General features: G+C 39.6%; 3 protein-coding genes across 3 annotated transcripts; all 3 read left to right on the top strand.

Moving 5' to 3' along the window:
* Positions 1–2,342: 2,342 nt before the first annotated feature.
* LOC146381155 (serine/threonine-protein kinase pim-1-like) lies at positions 2,343–3,563 on the top strand. Its single transcript, XM_084938582.1, has 6 exons — positions 2,343–2,351; positions 2,468–2,515; positions 2,619–2,837; positions 2,945–3,125; positions 3,212–3,382; positions 3,472–3,563. The coding sequence occupies exons 1-6, from the start codon at positions 2,343–2,345 to the stop codon at positions 3,561–3,563; spliced, it is 720 nt and encodes a 239-aa protein (XP_084794708.1).
* Positions 3,564–8,302: 4,739 nt separating this feature from the next.
* On the top strand, positions 8,303–9,523 carry LOC146381154 (serine/threonine-protein kinase pim-1-like). The gene is made up of 6 exons (XM_084938581.1): positions 8,303–8,311; positions 8,428–8,475; positions 8,579–8,797; positions 8,905–9,085; positions 9,172–9,342; positions 9,432–9,523. The coding sequence occupies exons 1-6, from the start codon at positions 8,303–8,305 to the stop codon at positions 9,521–9,523; spliced, it is 720 nt and encodes a 239-aa protein (XP_084794707.1).
* Positions 9,524–14,260: 4,737 nt separating this feature from the next.
* LOC146381153 (serine/threonine-protein kinase pim-1-like) lies at positions 14,261–15,481 on the top strand. The gene is made up of 6 exons (XM_084938580.1): positions 14,261–14,269; positions 14,386–14,433; positions 14,537–14,755; positions 14,863–15,043; positions 15,130–15,300; positions 15,390–15,481. The coding sequence occupies exons 1-6, from the start codon at positions 14,261–14,263 to the stop codon at positions 15,479–15,481; spliced, it is 720 nt and encodes a 239-aa protein (XP_084794706.1).
* Positions 15,482–17,957: the final 2,476 nt, after the last annotated feature.

Genomic DNA, 17,957 nt, shown 5'->3' with positions numbered 1-17,957 from the left:
AATTTTGTGAATCTGATTTTAGAATTGAAGAGTTAGATGCATCTGTTAAGAAAATGGCGTTTAATAAATCCCCTGGTCCAGATGGGCTTAAAGTTAATTTCTTCAATTTTTCAGGGAAGACTTAAGGGAAATTTTATTTAAAGCTATATTGGTTTTAAATAAAGCCAATATAGCTTTAATAAAAACAACCCAATACATTTAATCTTATGTAAGCAGTATATACATGAATGTCAATTTTTTTTAAGACCAAACCAACCTTAGTTCACTGGAAGAACGACTTAAACCTGTTTATTAAATCCGTGACTTTGATTAAAAAGAAAAAGGCTACATATTTTGCTTCCTTTTTGGAAGATTTAGATTTGTTGAATTAATACTTTGATAATTTCCTGTATTTCACATGGGTTAAAAAAGATATATTAAATATATTTGTTTATGCTTTTTAAAGAACATATTTTAACATTGGACTCAACAACAAATAAATCCTCGCTAACAAAAAAGGAACTTCAAGCGCCAAATTGCTTTATATTTCTTCACTTAAATATACAGGCAGCAAGTAGGGGTGAAATTCGGCCCCAAGTTTGAGGTGTTAGGCCTTAAACTGGACTAATCAACATAAGGATGGAAGCCACTGTGGAACTTTTTCAGTAAGTTGAGTTTTGTACGTGTTTTGTAAGTTAATCAGTAAATTAACACCAATAGCTAGTTAACCTTAGCAATTCACACAACAACTGGGTGTTGGGTAACTATGATGTTTTTATTTTAGAAAATAGTCCGTACACATGAATTAATGTACTTTAATATAAAAATGGAAGGTGATACAACCTCAAAAGCATGGTTGCCTCTAGATTTAAAAAGAGAAATAAGGTCTAGTAGTTTCACTATATAAAGAATAAATGCAAAATTTAAAAAGAACTGTTATAGCTGGATATATCGACGACTTATTCAATTATATGAAATGTTATGGCTTCGTGTGCCACAGTGTTTTTCTTTAAACTACTTGGGAACACTTTTACTGGCAGTCGGTGATGTCACTGAAAGGCAAGATTCTGTTGCCATAGTCTCCTGAGTTTATTTTGAAAGCTCACTTACAGAACTCGCTTAAACAGCTTAGAAAGGACCAGCACACACATTTGAAGAAATATTCACTACGTTTTCCTGTTTCAAACATTTTAAAAATTAAGATGAACAAGGAAACGAGAAAAAGTACAAGTCCAGCAGATAAGAAAGATCCAGGAGATCAAAGTAAGTAAACAAATACATCAAATCTGTGTAAAATCCCCCAAATAACAGAATCTACATTTCTAAAAATGTTGACACTCTGTGTAAAAATGAATCATTTGAATCCTGTGTTTGAGTGAAAATAGCAGAAATACAACATGTCTAATCAAAGAAAGGTTACTGGGGCACTTTGTCTTTGGTAAAATAACGGGACAAGTTTATTCTTGGACTCAGCAGTAAAAACAGACCAACAAGTGTCATGAAGATCTAAGACTTAGTAGACCTAGTATGGACTGGTGTTGCTCTGTTTTTATCAAAAGGATAAACTTATTAGAATGCCATCAAAATCCTTCCAGTCCTGATGTCGAGCACTCTTTTTCACTACTGTGTTGTTGTTGTTGTTGTTGACAGACTCTAAGAACAGGATGGCTAAAAGAAAGGCCAGTCCTGAAAGGAAGACCCCCGTAAAAAGGAGGAGGGTCACTGAGCAGGCTGCTCCTTCCACCAGCTCAGACGCTCATGAGGTCAAAGGAGTGAAGCGTAAGGTCCAGCAAGATGCAGCGGGCACAACCAGTCCAGCAAAGAAGCCTAAACTTGCTGAGCCTACGAGCGGTGACAAGGAGCAAGCGTCTTCCTCCTTGGACGCTGGTAAAGGTAGACTAATTAGTTGAGTGAGGGGTAGATTAAGGAGATGAAGGAGATATTTGTGTCTATGATCTAATGAGCTGATGTGCTTTTGGTGTTTTCCACATCTGCAGACTGCAGTCAAAGCACAAAGCACGGGTGCATGAAAGATGGCAGGAGGAAGTCTGCAGGAGACAGCAAAGAGCCACCCAAGAGAAAGAAAGGGGACAAAACCAAACACAGCGCCCAAACTTCAGCAGCTGACCAGAGACGTAAGTAGCAAGCAGCTTGGCTTTTATACTCTGGTGAAGAGCAAAATGAACATTTAGGCTACAGCAGAGAGTCATTTGTGTCACAGCTGTAGTAAAACAACACGTGTGTTTGTCTTTTCAGGTGAATTCCAGGCCAGATACGTGGAGGAGCACCATCTTGGAGGAGGCGGCTGTGGAGCAGTGTTTGCTGGCTACCGTATAACGGATCGTTGCCCAGTAAGTGTTCAGATGGTGGGAGTAAGACAGGCAGTAACGCAGATAACGGATAATATCGTAAGCTGAGACGTGTGCTGTTTCACACCTTTAGTGATGTCATACGGAGGAAATGCTCACCAATGCTCTGTGTCTTTTAGGTAGCCATCAAACACATTCCAAAGGACAGAATCCCCATCAAAGTGACGGTAAGTGTGCAACACTTGAACTGTTTTTACATTCCTGGACTGAGTGCAGCGTTCACCTGTGGAACGTCTCTTCCTCATCATCCACTTTGTTGGAATATATCAGGGTGAAAACGGGAAGCGGGTCTCGGTGGAAGTGGCCATTATGCTGAAGCTTGCAGCTGAAGCGGATGGACCAGTGGGAGCGTCAGCACCCGTGTCTCTGCTGGACTGGTTTGACCTCGGCACAGAGCTGATCCTGGTGCTGGAGAGACCCATCCCCGCTGTGGACCTGCATGATTACATAACAGCAAATGGAGGATGTTTACCAGAGGAAAAGGCCAAGGTAAGTTGACTGGAAGAGCCTTAGACTGTACAGCATTCAATCAAAGCACAGAGTATCAGAGAAGCGTCAACCCATTGACTCATTACTGTCTTTTTCATCTTTTCCAGGTCATTCTGAAGCAGCTGGTTGATGCAGCGAAGCACCTGGAGGATAAACACATCTTTCACCGGGACATCAAGAGTGAGAACATTCTGATTGAGACCGGCTCAGATGTGCCTCGTGTTCGCATCATCGACTTTGGACTGAGCTGCTTTGCTAAGGAGCGATCGGTGTACCGCCTCTTCTATGGTAACATATTCAGCTCCTGCTCTTCACACATGTAGCAATTTTTGCCTTTTGTTTTACAAGAAATTGTCATTGTGTCTGTTTATTAGGTACACCTATTCACACCCCTCCCGAATGTTACGGCCGCAAAAAATACAGGGCTGGACCCACCACGGTGTGGCAAATGGGAGTGGTGCTGTATGAAGCGCTTCATGTGGGGGACTTTAATACCATGACGTTCCTCCAAAAGGAACTGAAATTCAACAAGGATCTGTCGCCACGTAAGAAAACGTCACGCTTCAACATTCACTGATGGCTTGGATCACTGGAACTATCATCTTCATCTTTTTCCTCCTTTCTTTCTCTCCAGACTGCCGGAACTTCTTGGACGCATGTTTAACCAACGTCCCGGAGAAGCGCCCAACGCTGGAGGACCTCCAGCTTCACCCCTGGCTCAGATAAACCCGTCTCTCTCACACACAGACACACACTTCATATATTGTCATATAAGTGTGATACATTACCTAACTTTCTTTTCTTTGTCTTTTTTTTTTTTTTGTCTTTTTTACAGGAAAAAATTGTTTTTAGTTTTTTTGGCCTATTCTAAATTCTGCTATCCTGGAGTTCCTGTAACCCCCCCCCCAGCCGTCCCAGGAAAGGGGATCTCTCTTTGAATGGGCTTTCCCGAGGTTTCTTCCCATCGATCTGGCCCCCCGGGGAGTTTTTCCTCGTCTTCATAGAGAGCTTGGGCTGGGTCAGGAGCTCCATCAAAATTGGCCTAATTTGATTAGTTAAATGTAATAAAATACTTTAATGTAATCAAATAAAATTTAGTAAAAGTCTGAACATTTAATTTCCATCAAAATAAAACTTGTTAAATTCAACTTTGGTGAGAATACTCTTTTATTACCATTTCAAGGATTGTTTTTTACCCAAAAAAGAAGAAAACTGAAAATGAATCAGGTTAAAGTATAACTACTGGCCTGCATTTACCAGTAAGTACAAACTCTCCACAAGTACCACTTAACTCAGGTTTCCCACGGCACCTGTGCAGAGTTTCTGTTTATGACCGTGCTCTTGTTTAAGTTGACTCCGCTCATTAATAAATCTTGTAAAAAGTTCAAGCGATTGCGTCTGCTCTTTGGTCCAACTGCACTCTCATTTCCAGTCTGTGACATGGGGGTTCCTGTCTTTCTTTCCTTTGCATTATTGTTAGGTTTTTACCTTTCAATATAAGGTGCCTTGAGGCAACCGTTGTTGTGATTTTGTGCTATATCAATCAAATACCCTCTGTAACCCTGTTGTGTTGCAACTCCAAATGGGAACATTTTTCGTGAATGCAACTGCTTCTACTGACATTTTGACTTTAAACATAAAATATTTTTGTATTTGTCAAGTAATACCACACACTACTCAAACAGGTGGTATGAACTTATTTCAAACAACTGCATAATTTGAAGGATACAGCTTACGTAAGCCAAATCTTTGTAAGCTGCAAAGACCATTAAAGTCAGGAGTGTTTGTTAAATGGGAAAGTTTAACCTACAACAGGGATACTTTGGACAGCATTGTTTGACACAGACAGGAGGATTTTTTTTTATATAAAATATTAATAATGCACTAGAGCCTACATTAAATATATTATGTATAATCCAGCTGAATGAAATACAGTGGAACAATGGATTTCCATTCCATCTTGGGTTCTTAACATGCTAGGCTAGGCTCACACCTAGCCTAGCATCGGCAGTAACATCTGTAGCTTGTAACATTCAACACTTATACCACACTGTAAGGAACAACAAGAAAAGTAAAACAACACACTACATTCTCATAGCTCCCGATTATTTTTTTCCAAATGTTTTTGAGCTTAATCGGCCAGTAAAATACATTATCTAAACTTAACAGGTAGCTAACGAAAGCGAGTGACTCACCGAGATTTTCCAACACAAATAACTCCACAGATGTTATTCCCTCTGGGGTCAGAGTTCGGGGGCCTAATAAAAGAGCAGCTTATTAGCACTGTTATGTGTAAAAAAAAAAAAAAAAAAGGTCTCATTAACTGCTTTGCAGCACTGCATACTTTGTTGAAAGTACACTTGACCGCCAGGGGGTAGCATCAAGATGGCGGCTTTAACGGTCGTGTGTTTTTTCAGGAGCACCGAAAGAGCGCACAATTTGCTAAGTAAGTTTATTCTCCTTCCAGTTGAATATGCCCACAAGATTATTAAACATACAAAGCTGCATTTTGTACCATCAAACTGTAATGCTAAGACGTCTTCACATGCTAAAGTCAGCGATCATGGCTATGCTAACATCGAAGCGGCTAATGTGGGCCTAAACAAACAAGAAAGCGGAGCAGACTCAACGCCGCCAACTCTGTCCAAACAACCGCCAGAGGAGAAAAGAACAAAATCTTCAGAGGAAGATGGTATCTCCAATAAAACAATCTTTGAAGCCATTCTGGGACTTGAGAAGAAATTTGAAACACAACTGGAAGATATCAGAGAACAAAACAGAGTGCAGCTATGGTCGCCAGTTTGGCTAAGGCTGTAGAGTTTAACACTGCATAGATGGTCAATTGTAAAATTAAAGTTGCTAAACTAGAAAATGCGAATGAACAGCTGCTTAAAGAAAAACGGCAATTTGATATATATATTTTTTTAATTTGGAAAAGAGTAGGCAAAAATAAATTTTATATCTTCCTTCTTAATTGATGGCATTGAATGTGAGGAGCCTAAAATTTTGCAAGATGAAGTTTATACATTCTATTCCAATCTATATTCCTCACAGTTCTCCCAAGCAGACTGTGATGTCTGATTTGATCAAATAAATAATTTAATCCCTCAAATTGATGAATCATTTAAGGAATTTTGTGAATCTGATTTTAGAATTGAAGAGTTAGATGCATCTGTTAAGAAAATGGCGTTTAATAAATCCCCTGGTCCAGATGGGCTTAAAGTTAATTTCTTCAATTTTTCAGGGAAGACTTAAGGGAAATTTTATTTAAAGCTATATTGGTTTTAAATAAAGCCAATATAGCTTTAATAAAAACAACCCAATACATTTAATCTTATGTAAGCAGTATATACATGAATGTCAATTTTTTTTAAGACCAAACCAACCTTAGTTCACTGGAAGAACGACTTAAACCTGTTTATTAAATCCGTGACTTTGATTAAAAAGAAAAAGGCTACATATTTTGCTTCCTTTTTGGAAGATTTAGATTTGTTGAATTAATACTTTGATAATTTCCTGTATTTCACATGGGTTAAAAAAGATATATTAAATATATTTGTTTATGCTTTTTAAAGAACATATTTTAACATTGGACTCAACAACAAATAAATCCTCGCTAACAAAAAAGGAACTTCAAGCGCCAAATTGCTTTATATTTCTTCACTTAAATATACAGGCAGCAAGTAGGGGTGACATGGGCCCCAAGTTTGAGGTGTTAGGCCTTAAACTGGACTAATCAACATAAGGATGGAAGCCACTGTGGAACTTTTTCAGTAAGTTGAGTTTTGTACGTGTTTTGTAAGTTAATCAGTAAATTAACACCAATAGCTAGTTAACCTTAGCAATTCACACAACAACTGGGTGTTGGGTAACTATGATGTTTTTATTTTAGAAAATAGTCCGTACACATGAATTAATGTACTTTAATATAAAAATGGAAGGTGATACAACCTCAAAAGCGTGGTTGCCTCTAGATTTAAAAAGAGAAATAAGGTCTAGTAGTTTCACTATATAAAGAATAAATGCAAAATTTAAAAAGAACTGTTATAGCTGGATATATCAACGACTTATTCAATTATATGAAATGTTATGGCTTCGTGTGCCACAGTGTTTTTCTTTAAACTACTTGGGAACACTTTTACTGGCAGTCGGTGATGTCACTGAAAGGCAAGATTCTGTTGCCATAGTCTCCTGAGTTTATTTTGAAAGCTCACTTACAGAACTCGCTTAAACAGCTTAGAAAGGACCAGCACACACATTTGAAGAAATATTCACTACGTTTTCCTGTTTCAAACATTTTAAAAATTAAGATGAACAAGGAAACGAGAAAAAGTACAAGTCCAGCAGATAAGAAAGATCCAGGAGATCAAAGTAAGTAAACAAATACATCAAATCTGTGTAAAATCCCCCAAATAACAGAATCTACATTTCTAAAAATGTTGACACTCTGTGTAAAAATGAATCATTTGAATCCTGTGTTTGAGTGAAAATAGCAGAAATACAACATGTCTAATCAAAGAAAGGTTACTGGGGCACTTTGTCTTTGGTAAAATAACGGGACAAGTTTATTCTTGGACTCAGCAGTAAAAACAGACCAACAAGTGTCATGAAGATCTAAGACTTAGTAGACCTAGTATGGACTGGTGTTGCTCTGTTTTTATCAAAAGGATAAACTTATTAGAATGCCATCAAAATCCTTCCAGTCCTGATGTCGAGCACTCTTTTTTACTACTGTGTTGTTGTTGTTGTGTACAGACTCTAAGAACAGGATGGCTAAAAGAAAGGCCAGTCCTGAAAGGAAGACCCCCGTAAAAAGGAGGAGGGTCACTGAGCAGGCTGCTCCTTCCACCAGCTCAGACGCTCATGAGGTCAAAGGAGTGAAGCGTAAGGTCCAGCAAGATGCAGCGGGCACAACCAGTCCAGCAAAGAAGCCTAAACTTGCTGAGCCTACGAGCGGTGACAAGGAGCAAGCGTCTTCCTCCTTGGACGCTGGTAAAGGTAGACTAATTAGTTGAGTGAGGGGTAGATTAAGGAGATGAAGGAGATATTTGTGTCTATGATCTAATGAGCTGATGTGCTTTTGGTGTTTTCCACATCTGCAGACTGCAGTCAAAGCACAAATGGGTGCATGAAAGATGGCAGGAGGAAGTCTGCAGGAGACAGCAAAGAGCCACCCAAGAGAAAGAAAGGGGACAAAACCAAACACAGCGCCCAAACTTCAGCAGCTGACCAGAGACGTAAGTAGCAAGCAGCTTGGCTTTTATACTCTGGTGAAGAGCAAAATGAACATTTAGGCTACAGCAGAGAGTCATTTGTGTCACAGCTGTAGTAAAACAACACGTGTGTTTGTCTTTTCAGGTGAATTCCAGGCCAGATACGTGGAGGAGCACCATCTTGGAGGAGGCGGCTGTGGAGCAGTGTTTGCTGGCTACCGGATAACGGATCGTTGCCCAGTAAGTGTTCAGATGGTGGGAGTAAGACAGGCAGTAACGCAGATAACGGATAATATCGTAAGCTGAGACGTGTGCTGTTTCACACCTTTAGTGATGTCATACGGAGGAAATGCTCACCAATGCTCTGTGTCTTTTAGGTAGCCATCAAACACATTCCAAAGGACAGAATCCCCATCAAAGTGACGGTAAGTGTGCAACACTTGAACTGTTTTTACATTCCTGGACTGAGTGCAGCGTTCACCTGTGGAACGTCTCTTCCTCATCATCCACTTTGTTGGAATATATCAGGGTGAAAACGGGAAGCGGGTCTCGGTGGAAGTGGCCATTATGCTGAAGCTTGCAGCTGAAGCGGATGGACCAGTGGGAGCGTCAGCACCCGTGTCTCTGCTGGACTGGTTTGACCTCGGCACAGAGCTGATCCTGGTGCTGGAGAGACCCATCCCCGCTGTGGACCTGCATGATTACATAACAGCAAATGGAGGATGTTTACCAGAGGAAAAGGCCAAGGTAAGTTGACTGGAAGAGCCTTAGACTGTACAGCATTCAATCAAAGCACAGAGTATCAGAGAAGCGTCAACCCATTGACTCATTACTGTCTTTTTCATCTTTTCCAGGTCATTCTGAAGCAGCTGGTTGATGCAGCGAAGCACCTGGAGGATAAACACATCTTTCACCGGGACATCAAGAGTGAGAACATTCTGATTGAGACCGGCTCAGATGTGCCTCGTGTTCGCATCATCGACTTTGGACTGAGCTGCTTTGCTAAGGAGCGATCGGTGTACCGCCTCTTCTATGGTAACATATTCAGCTCCTGCTCTTCACACATGTAGCAATTTTTGCCTTTTGTTTTACAAGAAATTGTCATTGTGTCTGTTTATTAGGTACACCTATTCACACCCCTCCCGAATGTTACGGCCGCAAAAAATACAGGGCTGGACCCACCACGGTGTGGCAAATGGGAGTGGTGCTGTATGAAGCGCTTCATGTGGGGGACTTTAATACCATGACGTTCCTCCAAAAGGAACTGAAATTCAACAAGGATCTGTCGCCACGTAAGAAAACGTCACGCTTCAACATTCACTGATGGCTTGGATCACTGGAACTATCATCTTCATCTTTTTCCTCCTTTCTTTCTCTCCAGACTGCCGGAACTTCTTGGACGCATGTTTAACCAACGTCCCGGAGAAGCGCCCAACGCTGGAGGACCTCCAGCTTCACCCCTGGCTCAGATAAACCCGTCTCTCTCACACACAGACACACACTTCATATATTGTCATATAAGTGTGATACATTACCTAACTTTCTTTTCTTTGTCTTTTTTTTTTTTTGTCTTTTTTACAGGAAAAAATTGTTTTTAGTTTTTTTGGCCTATTCTAAATTCTGCTATCCTGGAGTTCCTGTAACCCCCCCCCCAGCCGTCCCAGGAAAGGGGATCTCTCTTTGAATGGGCTTTCCCGAGGTTTCTTCCCATCGATCTGGCCCCCCGGGGAGTTTTTCCTCGTCTTCATAGAGAGCTTGGGCTGGGTCAGGAGCTCCATCAAAATTGGCCTAATTTGATTAGTTAAATGTAATAAAATACTTTAATGTAATCAAATAAAATTTAGTAAAAGTCTGAACATTTAATTTCCATCAAAATAAAACTTGTTAAATTCAACTTTGGTGAGAATACTCTTTTATTACAATTTCAAGGATTGTTTTTTACCCAAAAAAGAAGAAAACTGAAAATGAATCAGGTTAAAGTATAACTACTGGCCTGCATTTACCAGTAAGTACAAACTCTCCACAAGTACCACTTAACTCAGGTTTCCCACGGCACCTGTGCAGAGTTTCTGTTTATGACCGTGCTCTTGTTTAAGTTGACTCCGCTCATTAATAAATCTTGTAAAAAGTTCAAGCGATTGCGTCTGCTCTTTGGTCCAACTGCACTCTCATTTCCAGTCTGTGACATGGGGGTTCCTGTCTTTCTTTCCTTTGCATTATTGTTAGGTTTTTACCTTTCAATATAAGGTGCCTTGAGGCAACCGTTGTTGTGATTTTGTGCTATATCAATCAAATACCCTCTGTAACCCTGTTGTGTTGCAACTCCAAATGGGAACATTTTTCGTGAATGCAACTGCTTCTACTGACATTTTGACTTTAAACATAAAATATTTTTGTATTTGTCAAGTAATACCACACACTACTCAAACAGGTGGTATGAACTTATTTCAAACAACTGCATAATTTGAAGGATACAGCTTACGTAAGCCAAATCTTTGTAAGCTGCAAAGACCATTAAAGTCAGGAGTGTTTGTTAAATGGGAAAGTTTAACCTACAACAGGGATACTTTGGACAGCATTGTTTGACACAGACAGGAGGATTTTTTTTATATAAAATATTAATAATGCACTAGAGCCTACATTAAATATATTATGTATAATCCAGCTGAATGAAATACAGTGGAACAATGGATTTCCATTCCATCTTGGGTTCTTAACATGCTAGGCTAGGCTCACACCTAGCCTAGCATCGGCAGTAACATCTGTAGCTTGTAACATTCAACACTTATACCACACTGTAAGGAACAACAAGAAAAGTAAAACAACACACTACATTCTCATAGCTCCCGATTATTTTTTTCCAAATGTTTTTGAGCTTAATCGGCCAGTAAAATACATTATCTAAACTTAACAGGTAGCTAACGAAAGCGAGTGACTCACCGAGATTTTCCAACACAAATAACTCCACAGATGTTATTCCCTCTGGGGTCAGAGTTCGGGGGCCTAATAAAAGAGCAGCTTATTAGCACTGTTATGTGTAAAAAAAAAAAAAAAAAAAGGTCTCATTAACTGCTTTGCAGCACTGCATACTTTGTTGAAAGTACACTTGACCGCCAGGGGGTGGCATCAAGATGGCGGCTTTAACGGTCGTGTGTTTTTTCAGGAGCACCGAAAGAGCGCACAATTTGCTAAGTAAGTTTATTCTCCTTCCAGTTGAATATGCCCACAAGATTATTAAACATACAAAGCTGCATTTTGTACCATCAAACTGTAATGCTAAGACGTCTTCACATGCTAAAGTCAGTGATCATGGCTATGCTAACATCGAAGCGGCTAATGTGGGCCTAAACAAACAAGAAAGCGGAGCAGACTCAACGCCGCCAACTCTGTCCAAACAACCGCCAGAGGAGAAAAGAACAAAATCTTCAGAGGAAGATGGTATCTCCAATAAAACAATCTTTGAAGCCTTTCTGGGACTTGAGAAGAAATTTGAAACACAACTGGAAGATATCAGAGAACAAAACAGACAGAGTGCAGCTATGGTCGCCAGTTTGGCTAAGGCTGTAGAGTTTAACACTGCATAGATGGTCAATTGTAAAATTAAAGTTGCTAAACTAGAAAATGCGAATGAACAGCTGCTTAAAGAAAAACGGCAATTTGATATATATATTTTTTTAATTTGGAAAAGAGTAGGCAAAAATAAATTTTATATCTTCCTTCTTAATTGATGGCATTGAATGTGACGAGCCTAAAATTTTGCAAGATGAAGTTTATACATTCTATTCCAATCTATATTCCTCACAGTTCTCCCAAGCAGACTGTGATGTCTGTTTTGATCAAATAAATAATTTAATCCCTCAAATTGATGAATCATTTAAGGAATTTTGTGAATCTGATTTTAGAATTGAAGAGTTAGATGCATCTGTTAAGAAAATGGCGTTTAATAAATCCCCTGGTCCAGATGGGCTTAAAGTTAATTTCTTCAATTTTTCAGGGAAGACTTAAGGGAAATTTTATTTAAAGCTATATTGGTTTTAAATAAAGCCAATATAGCTTTAATAAAAACAACCCAATACATTTAATCTTATGTAAGCAGTATATACATGAATGTCAATTTTTTTTAAGACCAAACCAACCTTAGTTCACTGGAAGAACGACTTAAACCTGTTTATTAAATCCGTGACTTTGATTAAAAAGAAAAAGGCTACATATTTTGCTTCCTTTTTGGAAGATTTAGATTTGTTGAATTAATACTTTGATAATTTCCTGTATTTCACATGGGTTAAAAAAGATATATTAAATATATTTGTTTATGCTTTTTAAAGAACATATTTTAACATTGGACTCAACAACAAATAAATCCTCGCTAACAAAAAAGGAACTTCAAGCGCCAAATTGCTTTATATTTCTTCACTTAAATATACAGGCAGCAAGTAGGGGTGACATGGGGCCCCAAGTTTGAGGTGTTAGGCCTTAAACTGGACTAATCAACATAAGGATGGAAGCCACTGTGGAACTTTTTCAGTAAGTTGAGTTTTGTACGTGTTTTGTAAGTTAATCAGTAAATTAACACCAATAGCTAGTTAACCTTAGCAATTCACACAACAACTGGGTGTTGGGTAACTATGATGTTTTTATTTTAGAAAATAGTCCGTACACATGAATTAATGTACTTTAATATAAAAATGGAAGGTGATACAACCTCAAAAGCGTGGTTGCCTCTAGATTTAAAAAGAGAAATAAGGTCTAGTAGTTTCACTATATAAAGAATAAATGCAAAATTTAAAAAGAACTGTTATAGCTGGATATATCAACGACTTATTCAATTATATGAAATGTTATGGCTTCGTGTGCCACAGTGTTTTTCTTTAAACTACTTGGGAACACTTTTACTGGCAGTCGGTGATGTCACTGAAAGGCAAGATTCTGTTGCCATAGTCTCCTGAGTTTATTTTGAAAGCTCACTTACAGAACTCGCTTAAACAGCTTAGAAAGGACCAGCACACACATTTGAAGAAATATTCACTACGTTTTCCTGTTTCAAACATTTTAAAAATTAAGATGAACAAGGAAACGAGAAAAAGTACAAGTCCAGCAGATAAGAAAGATCCAGGAGATCAAAGTAAGTAAACAAATACATCAAATCTGTGTAAAATCCCCCAAATAACAGAATCTACATTTCTAAAAATGTTGACACTCTGTGTAAAAATGAATCATTTGAATCCTGTGTTTGAGTGAAAATAGCAGAAATACAACATGTCTAATCAAAGAAAGGTTACTGGGGCACTTTGTCTTTGGTAAAATAACGGGACAAGTTTATTCTTGGACTCAGCAGTAAAAACAGACCAACAAGTGTCATGAAGATCTAAGACTTAGTAGACCTAGTATGGACTGGTGTTGCTCTGTTTTTATCAAAAGGATAAACTTATTAGAATGCCATCAAAATCCTTCCAGTCCTGATGTCGAGCACTCTTTTTTACTACTGTGTTGTTGTTGTTGTTGTGTACAGACTCTAAGAACAGGATGGCTAAAAGAAAGGCCAGTCCTGAAAGGAAGACCCCCGTAAAAAGGAGGAGGGTCACTGAGCAGGCTGCTCCTTCCACCAGCTCAGACGCTCATGAGGTCAAAGGAGTGAAGCGTAAGGTCCAGCAAGATGCAGCGGGCACAACCAGTCCAGCAAAGAAGCCTAAACTTGCTGAGCCTACGAGCGGTGACAAGGAGCAAGCGTCTTCCTCCTTGGACGCTGGTAAAGGTAGACTAATTAGTTGAGTGAGGGGTAGATTAAGGAGATATTTGTGTCTATGATCTAATGAGCTGATGTGCTTTTGGTGTTTTCCACATCTGCAGACTGCAGTCAAAGCACAAATGGGTGCATGAAAGATGGCAGGAGGAAGTCTGCAGGAGACAGCAAAGAGCCACCCAAGAGAAAGAAAGGGGACAAAACCAAACACAGCGCCCAAACTTCAGCAGCTGACCAGAGACGTAAGTAGCAAGCAGCTTGGCTTTTATACTCTGGTGAAGAGCAAAATGAACATTTAGGCTACAGCAGAGAGTCATTTGTGTCACAGCTGTAGTAAAACAACACGTGTGTTTGTCTTTTCAGGTGAATTCCAGGCCAGATACGTGGAGGAGCACCATCTTGGAGGAGGCGGCTGTGGAGCAGTGTTTGCTGGCTACCGGATAACGGATCGTTGCCCAGTAAGTGTTCAGATGGTGGGAGTAAGACAGGCAGTAACGCAGATAACGGATAATATCGTAAGCTGAGACGTGTGCTGTTTCACACCTTTAGTGATGTCATACGGAGGAAATGCTCACCAATGCTCTGTGTCTTTTAGGTAGCCATCAAACACATTCCAAAGGACAGAATCCCCATCAAAGTGACGGTAAGTGTGCAACACTTGAACTGTTTTTACATTCCTGGACTGAGTGCAGCGTTCACCTGTGGAACGTCTCTTCCTCATCATCCACTTTGTTGGAATATATCAGGGTGAAAACGGGAAGCGGGTCTCGGTGGAAGTGGCCATTATGCTGAAGCTTGCAGCTGAAGCGGATGGACCAGTGGGAGCGTCAGCACCCGTGTCTCTGCTGGACTGGTTTGACCTCGGCACAGAGCTGATCCTGGTGCTGGAGAGACCCATCCCCGCTGTGGACCTGCATGATTACATAACAGCAAATGGAGGATGTTTACCAGAGGAAAAGGCCAAGGTAAGTTGACTGGAAGAGCCTTAGACTGTACAGCATTCAATCAAAGCACAGAGTATCAGAGAAGCGTCAACCCATTGACTCATTACTGTCTTTTTCATCTTTTCCAGGTCATTCTGAAGCAGCTGGTTGATGCAGCAAAGCACCTGGAGGATAAACACATCTTTCACCGGGACATCAAGAGTGAGAACATTCTGATTGAGACCGGCTCAGATGTGCCTCGTGTTCGTATCATCGACTTTGGACTGAGCTGCTTTGCTAAGGAGCGATCGGTGTACCGCCTCTTCTATGGTAACATATTCAGCTCCTGCTCTTCACACATGTAGCAATTTGTGCCTTTTGTTTTACAAGAAATTGTCATTGTGTCTGTTTATTAGGTACACCTATTCACACCCCTCCCGAATGTTACGGCCGCAAAAAATACAGGGCTGGACCCACCACGGTGTGGCAAATGGGAGTGGTGCTGTATGAAGCGCTTCATGTGGGGGACTTTAATACCATGACGTTCCTCCAAAAGGAACTGAAATTCAACAAGGATCTGTCGCCACGTAAGAAAACGTCACGCTTCAACATTCACTGATGGCTTGGATCACTGGAACTATCATCTTCATCTTTTTCCTCCTTTCTTTCTCTCCAGACTGCCGGAACTTCTTGGACGCATGTTTAACCAACGTCCCGGAGAAGCGCCCAACGCTGGGGGACCTCCAGCTTCACCCCTGGCTCAGATAAACCCGTCTCTCTCACACACAGACACACACTTCATATATTGTCATATAAGTGTGATACATTACCTAACTTTCTTTTCTTTGTCTTTTTTTTTTTTTTTTTTTGTCTTTTTTACAGGAAAAAATTGTTTTTAGTTTTTTTGGCCTATTCTAAATTCTGCTATCCTGGAGTTCCTGTAACCCCCCCCCAGCCGTCCCAGGAAAGGGGATCTCTCTTTGAATGGGCTTTCCCGAGGTTTCTTCCCATCGATCTGGCCCCCCGGGGAGTTTTTCCTCGTCTTCATAGAGAGCTTGGGCTGGGTCAGGAGCTCCATCAAAATTGGCCTAATTTGATTAGTTAAATGTAATAAAATACTTTAATGTAATCAAATAAAATTTAGTAAAAGTCTGAACATTTAATTTCCATCAAAATAAAACTTGTTAAATTCAACTTTGGTGAGAATACTCTTTTATTACCATTTCAAGGATTGTTTTTTACCCAAAAAAGAAGAAAACTGAAAATGAATCAGGTTAAAGTATAACTACTGGCCTGCATTTACCAGTAAGTACAAACTCTCCACAAGTACCACTTAACTCAGGTTTCCCACGGCACCTGTGCAGAGTTTCTGTTTATGACCGTGCTCTTGTTTAAGTTGACTCCGCTCATTAATAAATCTTGTAAAAAGTTCAAGCGATTGCGTCTGCTCTTTGGTCCAACTGCACTCTCATTTCCAGTCTGTGACATGGGGGTTCCTGTCTTTCTTTCCTTTGCATTATTGTTAGGTTTTTACCTTTCAATATAAGGTGCCTTGAGGCAACCGTTGTTGTGATTTTGTGCTATATCAATCAAATACCCTCTGTAACCCTGTTGTGTTGCAACTCCAAATGGGAACATTTTTCGTGAATGCAACTGCTTCTACTGACATTTTGACTTTAAACATAAAATATTTTTGTATTTGTCAAGTAATACCACACACTACTCAAACAGGTGGTATGAACTTATTTCAAACAACTGCATAATTTGAAGGATACAGCTTACGTAAGCCAAATCTTTGTAAGCTGCAAAGACCATTAAAGTCAGGAGTGTTTGTTAAATGGGAAAGTTTAACCTACAACAGGGATACTTTGGACAGCATTGTTTGACACAGACAGGAGGATTTTTTTTATATAAAATATTAATAATGCACTAGAGCCTACATTAAATATATTATGTATAATCCAGCTGAATGAAATACAGTGGAACAATGGATTTCCATTCCATCTTGGGTTCTTAACATGCTAGGCTAGGCTCACACCTAGCCTAGCATCGGCAGTAACATCTGTAGCTTGTAACATTCAACACTTATACCACACTGTAAGGAACAACAAGAAAAGTAAAACAACACACTACATTCTCATAGCTCCCGATTATTTTTTTCCAAATGTTTTTGAGCTTAATCGGCCAGTAAAATACATTATCTAAACTTAACAGGTAGCTAACGAAAGCGAGTGACTCACCGAGATTTTCCAACACAAATAACTCCACAGATGTTATTCCCTCTGGGGTCAGAGTTCGGGGGCCTAATAAAAGAGCAGCTTATTAGCACTGTTATGTGTAAAAAAAAAAAAAAAAAAAGGTCTCATTAACTGCTTTGCAGCACTGCATACTTTGTTGAAAGTACACTTGACCGCCAGGGGGTGGCATCAAGATGGCGGCTTTAACGGTCGTGTGTTTTTTCAGGAGCACCGAAAGAGCGCACAATTTGCTAAGTAAGTTTATTCTCCTTCCAGTTGAATATGCCCACAAGATTATTAAACATACAAAGCTGCATTTTGTACCATCAAACTGTAATGCTAAGACGTCTTCACATGCTAAAGTCAGCGATCATGGCTATGCTAACATCGAAGCGGCTAATGTGGGCCTAAACAAACAAGAAAGCGGAGCAGACTCAACGCCGCCAACTCTGTCCAAACAACCGCCAGAGGAGAAAAGAACAAAATCTTCAGAGGAAGATGGTATCTCCAATAAAACAATCTTTGAAGCCTTTCTGGGACTTGAGAAGAAATTTGAAACACAACTGGAAGATATCAGAGAACAAAACAGAGTGCAGCTATGGTCGCCAGTTTGGCTAAGGCTGTAGAGTTTAACACTGCATAGATGGTCAATTGTAAAATTAAAGTTGCTAAACTAGAAAATGCGAATGAACAGCTGCTTAAAGAAAAACGGCAATTTGATATATTTTTTTTTTTAATTTGGAAAAGAGTAGGCAAAAATAAATTTTATATCTTCCTTCTTAATTGATGGCATTGAATGTGAGGAGCCTAAAATTTTGCAAGATGAAGTTTATACATTCTATTCCAATCTATATTCCTCACAGTTCTCCCAAGCAGACTGTGATGTCTGTTTTGATCAAATAAATAATTTAATCCCTCAAATTGATGAATCATTTAAGGAATTTTGTGAATCTGATTTTAGAATTGAAGAGTTAGATGCATCTGTTAAGAAAATGGCGTTTAATAAA

The sequence above is a fragment of the Perissodus microlepis genome, chromosome 8 (genome assembly GCF_051167445.1).
Source record: "Perissodus microlepis isolate ML-2025 ecotype Zambia chromosome 8, ASM5116744v1, whole genome shotgun sequence".
In the NCBI taxonomy this organism is placed as follows: Eukaryota; Metazoa; Chordata; class Actinopteri; order Cichliformes; family Cichlidae; genus Perissodus; species Perissodus microlepis.
Note: the sequence above shows the minus strand (reverse complement) of the source record. Positions and strands in the feature narration are given on the sequence as shown.

Bases quoted from the DNA above. Each gene is read 5' to 3' on its own strand.
- LOC146381154 (XM_084938581.1), top strand. The intron at 8,798-8,904 runs GTAAGTTGACTG...CATCTTTTCCAG, and splicing joins TACCAGAGGAAAAGGCCAAG to GTCATTCTGAAGCAGCTGGT. The intron at 9,343-9,431 runs GTAAGAAAACGT...CTTTCTCTCCAG, and splicing joins CAACAAGGATCTGTCGCCAC to ACTGCCGGAACTTCTTGGAC.
- LOC146381155 (XM_084938582.1), top strand. The intron at 2,516-2,618 runs GTAAGTGTGCAA...GGAATATATCAG, and splicing joins GAATCCCCATCAAAGTGACG to GGTGAAAACGGGAAGCGGGT. The intron at 2,838-2,944 runs GTAAGTTGACTG...CATCTTTTCCAG, and splicing joins TACCAGAGGAAAAGGCCAAG to GTCATTCTGAAGCAGCTGGT.
- LOC146381153 (XM_084938580.1), top strand. The intron at 15,044-15,129 runs GTAACATATTCA...TCTGTTTATTAG, and splicing joins GGTGTACCGCCTCTTCTATG to GTACACCTATTCACACCCCT. The intron at 15,301-15,389 runs GTAAGAAAACGT...CTTTCTCTCCAG, and splicing joins CAACAAGGATCTGTCGCCAC to ACTGCCGGAACTTCTTGGAC.